At 41.0% G+C, this 16,234-nt stretch overlaps 2 protein-coding genes across 5 annotated transcripts in view; one reads left to right on the top strand and one right to left on the bottom strand.

Annotated features, from left to right (window-relative positions):
- Window positions 1-5,216: 5,216 nt before the first annotated feature.
- On the bottom strand, window positions 5,217-7,367 carry LCMT2 (leucine carboxyl methyltransferase 2). Its single transcript, XM_014847123.3, has one exon. The coding sequence runs from the start codon at window positions 7,365-7,367 to the stop codon at window positions 5,307-5,309; it is 2,061 nt and encodes a 686-aa protein (XP_014702609.1). The 3' UTR covers window positions 5,217-5,306.
- A 144-nt stretch (window positions 7,368-7,511) lies between these two features.
- Window positions 7,512-16,234, top strand: part of MAPDA (N6-Methyl-AMP deaminase) — a 36,429-nt gene continuing 27,706 nt past the window's right edge. For all 4 annotated transcript variants that reach the window (XM_014847125.3, XM_014847126.3, XM_014847127.3 and 1 more), the window contains exon 1: window positions 7,512-7,731. The gene's annotated coding sequence lies outside the window, so the exon portion shown is untranslated. The remainder of the gene's footprint in view (window positions 7,732-16,234) is intronic.

Below are 16,234 nucleotides of genomic sequence, written 5' to 3'. Positions count from 1 at the left end.
TCTGACATACAAAAAAAGAGGAAGATTGGCAACAGATGTTAGCTCAGGGCAAACCTTCCTCACCAAAAAAACAAAAAAAAACCCCTCAAAACATAAGACAAATAATATCACCCAAAACCCTGCATAGCTCTCTTTTTCACCCAGATTAAAAGCCAAAATTCTTACAATGAATTACTTCAAGAACTTTGCTCTGCCTGCAATATTGTTTCCCCAATAATCAACTTAGCTAGCTCCATCACCTCCTCAAGTCTTTATTAATATTTCACTGCTCAGTGAGACTAACCCTATCCACCCTGTTTAGTATTGTAACCTGCTACTCCATCCCCAAGCACTCCTGATCCCCTTTACCCTATCCTACTTTTTCTTTTTCCGCAGTTCTTACCACTTCCAACATAATATGTAATGTATTTATTACGTTTATTGTATAATTTCTTATCTCCCCCGGCTAAGCTGGAAATTCTGCAAGGGATTATTTGGTTCCCAGAAATATCCTGCTTAAAACACTTAAATGTTGACTGGATGAATGAATGAATGAATGAGCCAGGTGGTCTCAAGTTATATACTAAATAGTCCAGCCTTTCCTCACTGATTTGAAATGTCACCTTACTATACATCTGTTCTTGAATTCTTTGTTCCTTCCAACTATTTGTCTATTCTGGCACCAATATCAAACTATTTTTAATTACTATGACTTTATATTTTGATATTCTGGTAGTAATCTCTGATCTTAACATTACAATTCATTATTTGTTATTAATTTTAGGCTAAATCAACCATATATTCATTCATGTGACAAACATGTTTTGAGCATTTACTATGTGTCATGCACTGGAAACAAAAATATGCTGGCTGGACTGAATTGTCCAAATATAAATTTAGTGGATTGAGGTCTAGACTCTGCTTTTTTAATTGGATTTTTCTAGAGGAAGGGTAACGGCAAAGTTGTTTTTTTCCTCTTAAGTATTGGTTAAGTTGCTGATGTATCCATAAATAAGAAAGATCAGCTTTTCTAACTTTTTCTGAAAAAGTAAGTCTAAATATGATTCAGAGGTTGAGTCTCTAATGAAAAGCCTAAAAATGTGGACAAAGGCTAGTGAATGAGAAAGGCGGAATGTGGTGTAATATCCTAAAAATCCTTATTACAATTTATTTCCTAACCTTATTCTTCCAATTAGGTGGCAAATGACTTTTCATATAAAAATTAGGGCAAGATCTTTCCTCTCCCTATATTAAACTTACTTTGAGAGTTACACACCAAGTCATGCCCAGTGAAGCATCACCACATCCTAGGAAGATCCTGTGTGTATGTGCTCATGAGCATATTTAACCGCATGTTCATACTCCCTCAGGTTAGCCTTTTGGCAAAGTTAGCTCATTTCATTTCCAAAGGATATAGGGTAATCATGGTCCATTGTTGAGCAAAGGGGGATGAAGATCAGCTGGAAATTGCAATCAGGGAGAAGGTTCAGGTCTATTCCATAAAGCTAGGAGTAACACCAGGAAGTCTACCACCTTTACCTAGGTCAAGGCAGTTGAATTTTAAAAAGTCCTAAGGAGAGGGTCTCTAAAACCTTACTGTTCCTCTACACACATGGTAATTACAGGAATTTTGACATCTGTGCATGGTAGGTACAATAGTAATATTCAAATATAAGTTGAGTGTCAAATTGGACCTCCATCCAACAAGCATTTTTTGAGTATCTACTATGTTGAGAATAGAGAAGTGAACTAGACAGACACAATTCCTTCCCTCAGTCAAGGAACTGCTCCTTCCCACCAAGTGCTTTATGTCATTATCCAAGAAATATGAGTAGTCTTATAACTAAACTGCGGAATGACAGAATTCTTGTTTAACTACCTAATTATTGTCATCCAAGGAAATCTCAGCCTACTCTAAAGCTGATTGTAAGTTTCACAATTTCTGCTCTACATATTCTCCCTCTCTCCTTAAACATGGAGTCCAAAGGTGATTAGCCCACATTCATGACCTACCTTGCCAGCCTAAAACCATTTCATAGCCCCTTCTTCATTACTGCAGTCAAAAGGCTTAGTTTACTTGTAATGTTACACTAGACGTTACTAGATGGTCCCTATGATTAAGAACTCACCTTCATAACTAGTTCTTCTCTTATTCAGCAAACTCTCCAAAGAGCACAGGCTTCTTTCACATAGGGAGAGAGTGTTTGGTTACAATTGGAGCTGCCAGATGGGAGTGTTTTCCAGAAGATGTCATGTGGGATGGGTCCCAGAGTAGGCATGGGTTGCTTGAGGTTGGGTTTGGGATCACAAAATTCATATGGAATAAACCAGGACTTCAAGGTCTCAGATTGCTGAAAGAGAAGACCAAGGCAATGCCTGGACACTGGAACACATCAGATAGATGACAACTTGCTAACATCACTAAGAAGGATTAGAGCTGCAGAAAGACGAAGAATGGACATTCGGTGGTAAAATCCACACAAGGAAGTGACAGCACTGGCCTTTGAAGAACATGTCCTGGAAGAATTGTTCTTAACTTTGTTTTCATATCCTCACTGGTACGATACATTGTTTTTGAGACCCTGATGGAGCAGAGATTCAGAGTAGAGAAATTCTCTTCCTTTCTTAACTAGTTTTTCTGGTCTAAAAAGAAGTATAATCATTAAACAAGGAAAAGTCCTTTCCTTAACTCTCAAACCTACCCCAGAGCTCCATACCAGAATTTTAGAACAAAAATATTCAGAGGTGAAATGGAGAAGCAAAAATTATTGTCCAACTTCAGTTCTCAGTCTGGCCCACATCTCCAGCTGCTGCAGATTAATTAGTGTTAGGAAACTGGGATCCAGCACCAGTCTATACTGAGTGCTGCTCCAAAAGCAGAGTAAATGTTGCTGACAAAACTTAGTGCTCTAATGAGTAGAGCTTGAGAAACGAATAATTCCTTAACTGAGTATGATGAATGTATAAGGTTAGAGGTGGAGGGCATGCTTAATCTGGTAATCACTTAGAGAAAATGTGGGCAATTTCTCTGTGGAGAACAAGCCCAATTACTCATAATGTGCCACACTGGGCAGTGCTCAAGAAGGCAGGCACCACTGCACTGCTGATTTAGGTCTGGCACACATCCACATTCTCTTGACGACCCCCTCTCTCCGCCCTACCACCACTACCACCACCACCTTTTTTCCACAAAAAGCAATGAAATAATAATAGTTGATGGCACCATCTAAGAAGTGGCATAATGGAAGATGCACCTTGGGCTTTGGAATCATTTCTAGGTTAGAATTCTGCTACTAACTACTACATAGCTGAGAACACTCACTTCACCAATGTTCTGCTTTGATCTGCACCTGACACTTGGAGGTAGGCTGTGGTGAACTTAGAAACAGAAAATACAGAGAAGCCTTTTCCCCTTCTGATCATATTCCTGCCAGTTATCTGGTACCTGACACAATTACAGCCATGCTAGATGCCTAGGTGAAGCTCTTTGTTTCCCAGGACTCACTCATGACCATAACTAAGAACTTCCCCAGAAAGAGCTCTTGCAATCTCAGGGGAGCTGAGCCCTTTATTCAGTTTGTTGTCTCCTGGGAGCCTTCATCCAACAGAGCCAAGATTGCCTCTCCAGACACATAGGTTTGTGTTTGCTACTCAGTTTTTATATTAATCACCTTTCACATTCATTTATATGCAAAGTTGTTAATAAAAATATTTAGGGCAAAAAGATTCTGTGTCATGCTAAGTCCATCAAGATATTAACATTGATGATACTTATAGAATTTAGGTAGCTTTCAAGGATTAAAGACTAACAAGAAATACTAAAGTGGTACAATTAATACCACCAAAGCCACTACCTTTTGAGATGTGAAATTTCACAAGGTATACACAATTTAGATGACAGATCAAAGCTCAAATTCTAAGGACGAACACCTAAGATATTTCTTTGATCTCATAAGCCTCACCAGGAAAAGATGATCCTTTTAAAGGGAATAAATGAGGAGAGTTTAATGAAGATACTAATTAAAAGGGGGTGAACAAGGTTAAGGGAAACCAAGTCAAGACGGTGAGGTACCTCAGTGGTGTCCAGATCTTTCTGCAATGATGGAAATGTTCTACATCCATATTGTCTAATACTGTAGCCATTAGCCATATGTGGCTACTGAGCACTTAAAACGCGGTTAGTGCAACTAAGCCACTAAATTCTTAATTTTATTTAATCTCAACTAATTTAAGTCGGAATAGCCACAGGTAGCTAATGGCTACTATATTAGACAGTGCAGCTCAGGTTTAGCAAAGAGCCATTACAACTCCTGAGCCTAAAGACGTAAGAAGAACAATTACCGGAACGTGAAATGATGCAGAATTAGAGCTCCATCTTATAGGAGACGACATGACAGGAGCTGTAGCCTTGACAGAAGAATGCAACCACTGCCAACTTGCAGACTGGCAGGAGAAATAAATGCTGCGGATACCCTGACTCATTTTTCCTGCCCAACCATCCACTGTGGTGCCTCTGACTGGTGGAACTCACCAGAAACTAGAGGACAAGAAAACTTGCTGATGTAGTCCATGAAGGGCACAGAACATAGTGAAAGGTGGAGAGTAGGTCTGGAGCAAGACATTATTATACAATGTACAAAATTAATTGAGGCATCAAACATCTGGCTTATTAGCACTTATAAATCTAAATAAATAGGGAATCAGTGGCAAAAAGTGGAACAAAGGCATGTTTTTCTATGAAGTCCTACAAATGTGTCTTATTAAAGCTATCCCAGAGATCTCTGCTACACAAAACAGCACAACACTTTAACCAAACTGCAACTGGGTTCATTTCAGTTTTCATGTATGAAGAATGAGGTCAATACCATGTCCCTTTGACTATATTCAACGCAGTACTCTTACCAAGGATCTGTGTGAAACTTTTTCCAAGGTACTATCTCAAATCACAAAGCCTGGGAGTGAGAAATTTTTCACTTGACTTAGGCTAAAGGTCACTGTAACTTACTAAGTGGATAAACTTAGATTAGAAAATGGGAGGAAGACCAATGAACTAGATACAGAGATCCAAGGTCCCCCAACTCCTACTGCAGGACTAGATGACCACTCTCTTCAGATAGGCCTACTTATGTTTTATTTTTGTACCATCTCTCTGAACACCGGTATGTGTTTTAACAACCTCTTTCACTTTCTGTACTGGATAGTAGTGCTAATGAGAAAAAAAAGAGACAGAAGGAGGAAGTGGTAATATCTATAGTCAGAGTCAAATCCTATTTGTGGAAATCTTTATTGTCTAATTAGTGGTCCTGAATATACCAAAAGTCCAGTCCTTACCGCCTAGCACTTAAGGAAGAAAGGTCTAATGTCACTGTATGGGGGTTGAAGTAGGTGCCAAAGGAAAAGCAGTTCCCACCACCTCCAAGGAGCAGGAGCTGTGGCTCTTCAGGAAGGAGGACGCTGGTATGGTTGTGTAACATTAATGGCCATGGCACACACGCTGTGTCAATCTGATACTCAGAGCTCAATCCTGTAGTCAAATCGATAACAGTCACTCCAGGAATGGAGGAGGAATGAATCCAGACCCCTCCAACCAGCAAAAGCTTCCCATTGAGCACATGAGCTGTGTGGGAGTACCTTGGGGTAATGGGAGGCTGGATGACTATTGATTCCCAGAGGAATCCACAAGAGATTGGTTTCAGAAAGAGTACAGAGCTCAGTGGCTCCTCGGAAGCACCCAGACCTCCAGCAATAAGGGCTCCCCCTTGCCAGCTGCAAGCACTGTGGGAATGCCGACCTTCAGGTGCTTCCCCCTCCACTGGGATCCGGACCCAAGCCATTGTCCCCACATGCAGAAAATGCCAGTCACTTAGTACAGGTTCCACCACACTTCGACCCCCATACACAAACAAATATTTTTGGTTCTCATAGGACACTTCTGTTGTTGAATGCCTCCAACGTGACAAAGTGGAATCTTCTTCTGGGCCCGCCTTTGTTACTGTTACATTTAGGTTCTCAGTGCTATTATTCTCATTCTTACAAAAATGAAGTTGGAGAATCCCCAAGGCTGGAGTTACTGGGGACAGTCTCCCTCCCAGAACCAGAACCTGAGTATCTGAAAGTCTTGTCATGGTATGATAAAGCCGTCCATCCCACTGAGCTCCAGTCCCCCAACCGCATATTTGGTTGCCTTTCCATTCAGTGTCACAATATCTTGAGAGCAAGTGAAACTTGCTAATTCGGCAATGCCTTCCCTCTTGCACTCCAAATCCTCCCGCACTGAGAATAATGCCTGAGCTCAACAGGACAGAGGTGTGGCCATATCTCTTAAGGTCTGGGCCCTGGCTGTCACTAGTGACTACCATGGTAGGGAAGATTCCTGAAGGGGCGGCAGGATCCACCCGAGGAAAGGCGTCTGAAGATGGAAACACCAGAGTTTGGGAGAGAGCGTCTCCCCTAGAAGCGGCCAGAATGAAATAGTGGGCGCACTTCAGATGCCACTCCTCAAACTCATCAAAAGGTTCAAGCCTTTCCATGCGCCCGCGTTCTTCTGCGGGCACAAGGCAGCGATAGAACCCATTCATGTCCATGGCACTGCAGGCAGTCCAGCCAGCCTGAAGGAAGCGGTGCCGCTGGGCCTCCACGTCGGGGAAGCGGTCGAGGCCGTGCAGGGGGGAATTCAGCTGCCGAAAATGTTGCAGCATGAACTGGCCAAAGGCATCATGCGGCCTCATCTGCTCGTAGACCACGAAAAGGGCATTAGGAAAACGCCGGGCCGCCCAGGTGATGAGGGCCGCGGCATCATCCGGCTCGAGGTAAGTCAGCACGGCCTCGGCCAGGAGCAGGGTGGGTGCGGCCGCGTCAAGGCCCGCGGCGGCCAGGGCCCGGTCCAACTGAGGGAGCTGCCGCAGGTCCAGGCCCAGGATGCGGTAGTCCGGGCTCTCAAAGCACAGCGGTGACGCGGGGTCCCCACTCTGGAAGGGTCCCGTTAACGCGCGCAGCTTCGGCATATCTCGAATCCTCTCCGCTTTGCGCCGCGCCACGTCGGGAAAATCTACCTCCCAGACCGCAGCCCCGGCCAGGCGGCCGGCACTTTTGAGGCGAAAATACAGCGAGTCCGAGCCGGCGCCCAGCGACACAACCTGGCCGCGAGGCGCGCCCGGGGCGGCGCACGTCTGCTCCAGGAAGGCGCGCACACAGTGCCGCACGGCGCGTGCGCGGACGTAGTAGCCGCGGTGGATGAGAGGCGCGCGGCGCGCAGTCCCCGGAACTAGCAACGCGGCAAAGGTGTCGTGCACGTACCCGCGCGCGGCCAGAGAGCTCTTGCTGAGGGCGCTGCTGTCGTTGGTATTCTGTACTGCCCCTGCCCGACGCTCGCGGCTCCGCGGGCCCATGGCCAGGAGAGACTCAGGAGTGGCAATCTGTCCTGCCGTAGGACCCGCCTCGCGGACTTCTGTACGGAAAAATCGCCCCCGCTCCGTTTCTGCTCTTCCGCGCACACGTGTGCGTCACTTCCGGGCAGAAGGCACTTGACCAATCAGAATTGAAGAGGATGTAGCTTGTGCTAAAATTCGACTGGAATTGACTCTCATTCTCTGGGACTGCGTTTTCGCGGGAAGTTGCCAGCTACGGCTTATTGTGGACGCGTGGACTGTGTCAGGGAAGCGCGGGTTGGCGCTTTTCTACAAGCTTTTCCGTCTGAAGTTTTTTACCTAAGTTCTCGTACTTGACTCAACCGTTGACAAAAATCTTGACGAGGTGAGTCTGTGGGAACTGACAACCAGACCTCCTTGGACGGAGGATGCCCCCTGGTGGGGCAAAGCAGGGTTAAGACCACTGACTTTGGTGAGCAAGGACAGGGTGTCGTTCCTCGGATGCTAACTACTAGTGCTCACTAATTTGTTTAATGCTTTCATCGTTATGAAAGAGATCCCATTTCAACCTGAAAACAAGTCCCTGAGGCCAGATCCAAAATGAAAAAACCTTTACCGAGGTGGTGATTCACCCAATAAGTGTCCCCACAGATAGATACTATTATTTCCCTTATATTCCTGGCTCTGTGCGAAGCTGACAATAAGTTAACCACTCGGCCTCTGTTTCTCAGCTGTAAAATGACATTCCCCTCCACTTTGAGAGTTCTGTGATTCTAGGGTAGTGTTGAATATGCCCGCGGAGGAGAGAATCACGGAAGAGAGGCAATTATTCCTTCTGACGTGGTCTGAGTCTTTTTGGGTGTTTAAGATAACCATCAAGTTTCCAAATTAGGTGTTTGAGCGTCATCACCAGTGGGAAGCCGCTCCCAGAGATATTTAGGAGATTTGTAATTTATTAATTGGGATTTGGTGACTGACAGTAGGGGCTGAGATGGAGAAGGAAATCGGGATGACTGTGATTTGAAGCAGCTTAGCACATGGTTAAGACCGTGAGTTTTGGAATCCAGCTAGTTTGGATACTGGAACTCAAAAGGTTGAGTCAGGATAAAGGTTTAATAATTGAGAAGCGTCATTCAGATTTGGGTTTAAGAGCTCTTAATAACCTTAGGGAGAGTAATTTCTGTGGAGCAGCTTGAGTGTAATCCATGTTTCAGTGAGTAGGAAATAAAGTAAATGGAGGCAGCCGGTCTAAATTATACTTTCAAGGAGCTTAGCTCAAAAGGAAAAGAAAGGCAGGGCAGTAGCTAAAGAGGAATGTGGGATAAAAGAAAATTTTTTGTTTTTTTGGTTTTTAGATGTAAGCAAATACTGCACATGCATGTTGGTCTCCTGAGAGAAGTTTGCCAGTGGAGCGAGAGATTGGAGGAATAGAAAAGTGACGTTAACTGGTGGAGTAATGACTTGGAATAGATAGGAAAGAATGGGATCGTCAGCACAAATTAGTCTTGGGGACAGGGAATGAATCCTTTTTCTCTGACTCGTGAGGGAAGAAATGGTATAATAAAGATAAGTTCAAGTGTGGAGGAGGACAGAGAGAAATACAGGGAATTCATGCCTGGTGGCTTTTGTTGTCGCTGTAAAGCTCCTTGCTGGGTTGTCAGTTCAGTGTGATGCGGTTAGGTCTGGTGCAACACTTGAGAAGTTTGGAATTGCCCCTGAAGGGAGTGGGAGAACTCCCCTGAGCTTGCTGGGCCTTGGGATCCTCGCCTCTGAAATGAGAGGAGTAAGTGCTGCTTTGTGAGGTGTCTCAAGGTTGATCGAGGGCCAAAGAGGAAAAAAAAAAAAAGGAGTTGTAGGACTTTGAAAAAAATGTATAGTGCTGTAGAAATGAATTTTTTAATGACAAGTTAGTAAAATGTACATGATGTTAGAAATATTACTTTTTTGGTAAAGAGCAGATCAAGAAAAGTGATTGAAGAAGAAAGAGAATGGAGCAAAGTTTGTGATTTGGGTGCCTTATGATTGTTTTCTGGTTATTTTTTTAATCTGTTTATTCTTATGTAAAATGAGGATAATAGTGCCTGATGGGTTGTTTTGAGAATTAAGTAAAGTAACCCTCTAAGACCCTTAGTACAGTGCCTGGCTCATAGTAAGTGGTTAATAAATAGTAACAAATGTTTTTATTACTCTGAATTCCCTTTTGGGGTTTTTTTGGCATGAAAAAAGTTCTCTGAGAGACAGGAGACTGGGTTCTGGCCCCGCTCTAACTTGATGAAATGTTAGTACAAATATAGGAAGATCTTATCTCAACATTTTGCCTTTTGACTCCTCCCTCACAGCCCAGCTTCTTCTGACTCAGGCCAAACCCAGCCCTGGAAGGTTGAATTTGGCAGGGCATGGTATTGTTGGTAGCAGTATCCTAGGCAAGCATCAATAAAAGAACAATTTTTTAAAAAAATTTTTTATTGAGTTAATGATAGGTTACAATCTTGTGAAATTTCAGTTGTACATTATTGTCTGTCAGTCGTGTTGTAGGTGCAACCCTTCACCCTTTGTGCCCACACCCCCCCCTTTCCCCTGGTAGCCACTAATCTGTTCTCTTTGTCCACATGTTTAAATTCCTCATGAGTGGAGTCCTGCAGAGATTGTCCTTCTCTATCTGGCTTATTTCACTTAACGTAATTCCCTCAAGGTCCATCCATGTTTTTGCAAATGGGACAATTTTGTTCTTTTTTACAGCTGAGTAGTATTCCATTTTATAGATATACCACATCTTCTTTATCCATTCATCTGTTGATGGGCACTTAAGTTGCTTCCACGTCTTGGCTATTGTAAATAATGCTGCAACGAAGATTGGGGTGCATGGGACTTTTGGAATTGCTGGCTTCAAGCTCTTTGGATAGATACCCAGTAATGGAATGGCTGGATTGGATGGTAGTTCTATTTTTAATTTTTTGAGGAATCTCCATACTGTCTTCCATAGTGGCTGCACCAGTTTGCATTCCCACCAGCAATGTATGAGGGTTCCTTTTTCTCCACAACCTCTCCAACATTTGTTACTGTTAGTTTTAGTTATTTTTCTCATTCTAATGGGTGTAAGGTGATATCTTAGTGTAGTTTTGATTTACATTCCCTGATGATCAGTGATGATGAACGTCTTTTCATGTGCCTATTGGCCATCAGTATATCTTCTTTGGAGAAATGTCTGTTCATGTCTCCTGCCCATTTTTTCATCAGGTTAACTTTTTCTTGTTGAGTTGTGTGAGTTCTTTATATATTATGGATATTAAGCCTTTGTTGAATGTATTACTTGCAAATATTTTTTCCCAGTTAGTGGGTTGTTTTTTTGTTTCAATCCTGTTTTCCCTTGCCTTGAAGAAGCTCTTTAGTCTGATGAAGTCCCATTTGTTTATTCTTTCTATTGTTTCCCTTGTGTGAGAAGATATGGTGTCCGAAAAGATCCTTTTAATACTGATGTCAAAGAGTGTACTGCCTATATTTTCTTCTAGAAGCCTTATGGTTTCAAGTCTCAGCTTTAGGTCTTTAATCCATTTTGAGTTTATTTTGGTGAATGGTGAAAAAGAATGGTCAATTTTCATTTTTTTACATGTGGCTTTCCAGTTTTCCCAGCACCATTTGTTGAAAAGACTTTCTTTTCTCCGTTGTATGCCCTCAGCTCCTTTGTCGAAGATTAGCTGTCCATAGATGTGTGGATTTATTTCTGGGCTTTCAATTCTGTTCCATTGATCTGTGCACCTGTTTTTGTACAAGTACCATGCTGTTTTGATTACTGTAGCCTTGTAATATGTTTTCAAGTCAGGGATTGTGATGCTTCCAGCTGTGTTCTTTTTTCTCAGGATTGCTTTAGAAATTCAGGGTCTTTTGTTGCCCCATATGAATTTTAGGATTCTTTGTTCTATTTCTGTAAAGAATGTCATTGGGATTCTGATTGGGGTGGCGTTGAATCTGTAGATTGCTTTAGGTAGAATGGACATTTTAACTATGTTTATTCTTCCAATCCATGTGCATGGAATGTCTTTCCATCTCTTTATGTCATCATCCATTTCTTTCAGGAAAGTCTTGTAATTTTCATTGTATAGGTCTTTCACTTCCTTAGTTAAATTCACCCCAAGGTCTTTTATTCTTTTTGTTGCAATTGTGAATGGTATTGTGTTCTTGAGTTCTTTTTCTGTCAGTTCGTTATTAGAATATAGAAATGCTACTGATTTATGTAAATTGATGTTATACCCTGCAACTTTGCTATAGGTGTTGATTACTTCTAAAAGTTTTCCAATGGATTCTTTGGGGTTTTCTATGTATAAGATCATGTCCTTTGCAAACAGTGAGAGTTTCACTTCTTCACTCCCTATTTAGATTCCTTTTATTCCTTTTTCTTGCCTGATTGCTCTGGCCAGGACCTCCCGTACTATGTTAAATAAGAGCGGTGATAGAGGGCATCCTTGTCTCGTTCCTGTTTTCAGGGTGATGGCGTTCAGTTTTTGCCCATTGAGTATGATGTTGGCTGTGGGAAGAACAATTATTTTTAAACGTGTAAAGATTGCGTTTGTTTTGATGGCGTTCAAGTTTCCATAGGTTAACACTATAGCCAATAGGTCAGTAAATTTACTCACAAGTAAAGGTCAACCTGAGGGGTGATTTGAATGTGCAAAAAATAAGGTCAGGATCCTGGAGTAAGATTGAAAATGTTTATGAAAAGCTAGCCACCTCTTAGATTTGTTTCCAGCCTGTTGTGTAAAATGTCCTAAGTGGATTTTCAGGCTGTCATTCTATTGTCTAAACATAAAAGTTCTTTCCTCTTACAATTCATAATAATAAAATTGTTTTGCAAGAGTTTAAAAAAATTATTTATCAATTATTTTATTATTATTTTATTTGTATATATTGCAAAATGGTCGCCACAGTAAGTCTAGTTAATATCTATCACCATACATAGTTACAGAATTTTTCCTTATGATGAAAACTTTTAAGATTTACTCTTAACACCTTTCAAATATGCAATACAGTATTAACTATAGTCACCATGCTATATATTACATCCCCATGACTGACTTATTTTCTAGCGGGAAATTTGTGCCTTTTGACCCCCTTAATCCATTTCCTCCCCCTCCTCCTGCCTCTGGCACCCACCAATCTTTCTCTGTATCTATGAGTTTAGGATTTTTTGTTTTTTTATATTCCACATATAAATGAGATCATATGGTATTTGTTTTTCTCTGTTTGATTTTTTGTTGGTTCACAGCCTTGGGAGTTCCCTGGGTGAGATGTGAAACTAGCCCCTGTACCTGGAGGGCAAGGAGGGTAAAGAGAGACTGAAGACAGAGGCAAACCACTCCAGATTGGTGGGTGGCAGGTTTAATAAGCAATGGAACTTGTATGTGAGCCTTTTCTTGGGCAGTGGCAAGATGGGTAGATCTCCGAACCTGCCTGCCAGAATCTTAAAAGTTTATGTAGAGGCCTTAATCGAGTTCAGCCACGTACACAGTCCAGATGGTCTCAACAACACATTACAGTCATGTGCCACATAATGGACATTTCAGTCAACCAAGGACCGCATATACAACTGTGGTCCTGTAAGATTATATCATATAGTCTAGGGGTGTAGTAGGCTATGCCATCTAGGTTTGTGTAAGTATACTTTATGATGTTTGCACAGTAACAGACTCGCCTAACGATGCGTTTCTCAGAACATATCCCCATCGTTAAGTGAAGCATGACTATACTCTCTTAAGGCTGCATCCTTGAAACAGCTCCTGATGTGGGGATGGTGGGCAGAATGTACATTCCAAGGACAGAGGAGGGGGTAAGGAACCTCTGATGACCTCCTCCGATACTTATTTTAAATAATTTACTAATTATTTTAAATTTTAATTTATTAAAATTATTAATGAATTATTTATTTTTTCCCTTTTTTGAGAAATAATTGACAGACATCACTGTATAAGTTTACAGTATACAGCGTGATGGCTTGATTTACATATATTGTGAAATAATTACCACAATAGGTTTAATTAACATCCATCATCTCATATAGGTACAATAAAAAGAAAATTAAAAAGTTTTCCTTGTGATTAGAACTCTTAGGATCTACTCTCTTAACAACTTTCCTGTATGTCATACAGCAGTGTTAACTATAGTCATCATGGTGTACATTACATCCCTAGCATGTACTTATCTTATAACTAGAAGTTTGTACCTTTTGACCACCTTCCTCCACTTCCCCCTGCCCCCACTCCCTACCACTGGTAACCACAAATCTGATCTCTTTTTCTATGAGTGTGGTGGGATTTTTTGTCATTTGGTTTGGTTTTTTTTAGATTCCATATATAAATGAGATCATGTATATAAACCCCACAACTTCTTTATCCATTCAGCCATTGATGGAAATTTAGGTTGTTTCCATGTCTCAGCTATTGTAAATAATGCTGCTATGAACATGGGGGTGCAGATATCTTTTCTAGTTAGTATTTTTGTTTCCTTTGGATATATTCCCAAAAGTAGAATTGCTGGATCACATGATAGTTCTATTTTTAATTCTTTGAGGAACCGCTATGCTGTTTTCTATAGTGGCTGTACCAATTTACAGTCCCACCAACAGTGAGCAAAGGTTCCCTTTTCTCCACATCCTCACCAGCATTTGTTATCTCTTTTCTTTTTGATGGTGGCCATTCTAACAGGTGTGAGGTGATATCTCATAATGGTTTTCTTTTGCATTTCCCTAATGACAAGTGATGTTGAGCATGTTTTCAGATACCCTTTGGCAATTTGCATATCTTCTTTGGCAAAATATCTGTTCACGTCCCTTGCCCATTTTTTAATTGGATTATTATTATTGTTTATTTTTGCTATTGAGTTGTATGGTTCTTTATGTATGTTGGCTATTAACCCCTTATCAGCTATATGGTTTACAGATATTTTTTTCCCATTCTGTAGGTTGTCTTTTCTCTTTGTTGATGACTTCTTTTGCTGTGGAGAAGCTTTTTAGTTTGATGTCCCACTTGTTTATTTTTTATTTTGTTGCTTATGCTTTAGGTGTGATTTCCAAAAAATCGTTACCAAGACCCATGTCAAGAAGCTTTTTTCCTATGTTTTCTTCTAGGAGTTTCATGGTTTCAGGCTTACATTTAAGTCCTTAATCCGTTTTGAGTAAGTTTTGGGGAGTGGTGTAAGATAGGGATCAAGTTTCATCCTTTTACATGTAAAGATCCAATTTTCCCAGCACCATTTATTGAAGAGACTATCTTTTCTCCATCAAGCATTCTTGGCTTCCTTGTCAAATATTAGTTGACTATATTCTTGAGTTTATTTCTAGGCTCTCAGTTCTGTTCCATTGGTCTATTTGTCTGTTTTTATGCCAGTACCATACTGTTTTAATTACTATAGCTTTATGGTATAGCTTGAAATCAGGAAGTGTGATGCCTCCTGCTTTGTTCTTCTTTCTCAGAGTTTCTTTGGCTACTCAGAGTCTTTTGTAGGTCTGTATAAATTTTAGGAGTGTTTTTTCTATTTCTGTAAAAAAAAAAAAAGCCATTCAAATCTTAACAGGGATTACACTGAATCTATAGATGGCTTTTGGTAGTATTGAGATATTAACAATATTAATTCTTCCAGCCCATGAACACAGTATATTTTTCCATTTATTTGTGTCCTCTTCGATTTCTTTCATCAATGTCTTGTAGTTTTCAGAGTAGAGATCTTTCAGCTCCTTGGTTAAATTTATTCCTAAATATTTTGTTTGTGATGTTATTGTAAATGGAATCAATTTCTTTATTTCTTTTTCAGAAAATTTGTTGTTAATATATAGAAATGCTACTGATTTTTGCATGTTAATTTCATATTCTGGCAATTTTACTGACTTGCATTGATTAGTTCTAACAGCTTTTTGAGTGAGTCTGTAGGATTTTCTATATATAAAATCATGTCATCTGCAAATAGACTTTTACTTCTTCCATTCCAATTCTAATGCCTTTTATTTCTTTCTCTTGCCTGATTGCTCTAGCTGGGACTTCCCAGTACTATGTTGAATAGGAGTGGTGAGAGTGGACACCCTTGTCTTGTTCTTGATCTTAGAGGAAAAACTTTCAACTTCCACCATTGAGTGTGATGTTAGTTGTGGGCTTGTCATATATGCCTTTATTATGTTGAGATATGTTCCTTCTATGCCTAACTTCTTAAGTATTTTTATCGTGAAAGATGTTGAATTTTGTGAAATGCTTTTTCTGCATCTATTGAGATAATCATATGATTCTTTTCTTTATTCAATTAATGTGATGTATCACCTTGATTGATTTGCATGTTGAACCATCCTTGCATCCCAGGAATAAATCCCACTTGATCATGGTGAATGATCCTTTTAATGTGCTGCCAAATTCAGTTTACTAGTATTTTGTTGAGAATTTTTGCATGTCTGTTCTTCAAGGATATTGGCCTGTAGATTTCTTTTCTTTTCTTTTTTTTTTTGAGGAAGATTAGCCCTGAGCTGACATCTGCTGCCAATCATCCTCTTTTTCCTGAGGAAGGCTGGCCCTGAGCTAACATCTGTGCCCATCTTCCTCTACTTTATATGTGGGATGCCTACCACAGCATGGTGTGCCAAGCGGTTCCATATCTGCACCCGGGATCTGAACCAGTGAACCCCGGGCCGCTGAGAAGCGGAATGTGCGAACTTAACTGCTGCACCACCAGGCTGGCCCAAGACCTGTAGTTTTCTTTTCCAGTGGTGTCCTTATCTGGCTTTGGCATCAGGATCATGCTGACCTTGTAAAATGAGTTTGAGAATGTTCCCTCCTCTTCAATTTTTGCAAGTTTGAGAATGATTGATGTTAATTTTAAATGTTTGGTAAAATTCACCAGTGAGGCCTTCTGGTCCT

Source organism: Equus asinus, chromosome 2 (assembly GCF_041296235.1).
Source record: "Equus asinus isolate D_3611 breed Donkey chromosome 2, EquAss-T2T_v2, whole genome shotgun sequence".
Lineage (NCBI taxonomy): Eukaryota > Metazoa > Chordata > Mammalia > Perissodactyla > Equidae > Equus > Equus asinus.
The sequence above is the reverse complement of the archived record's forward strand: the minus strand, read 5'-3'. Positions and strand labels throughout refer to the sequence as shown.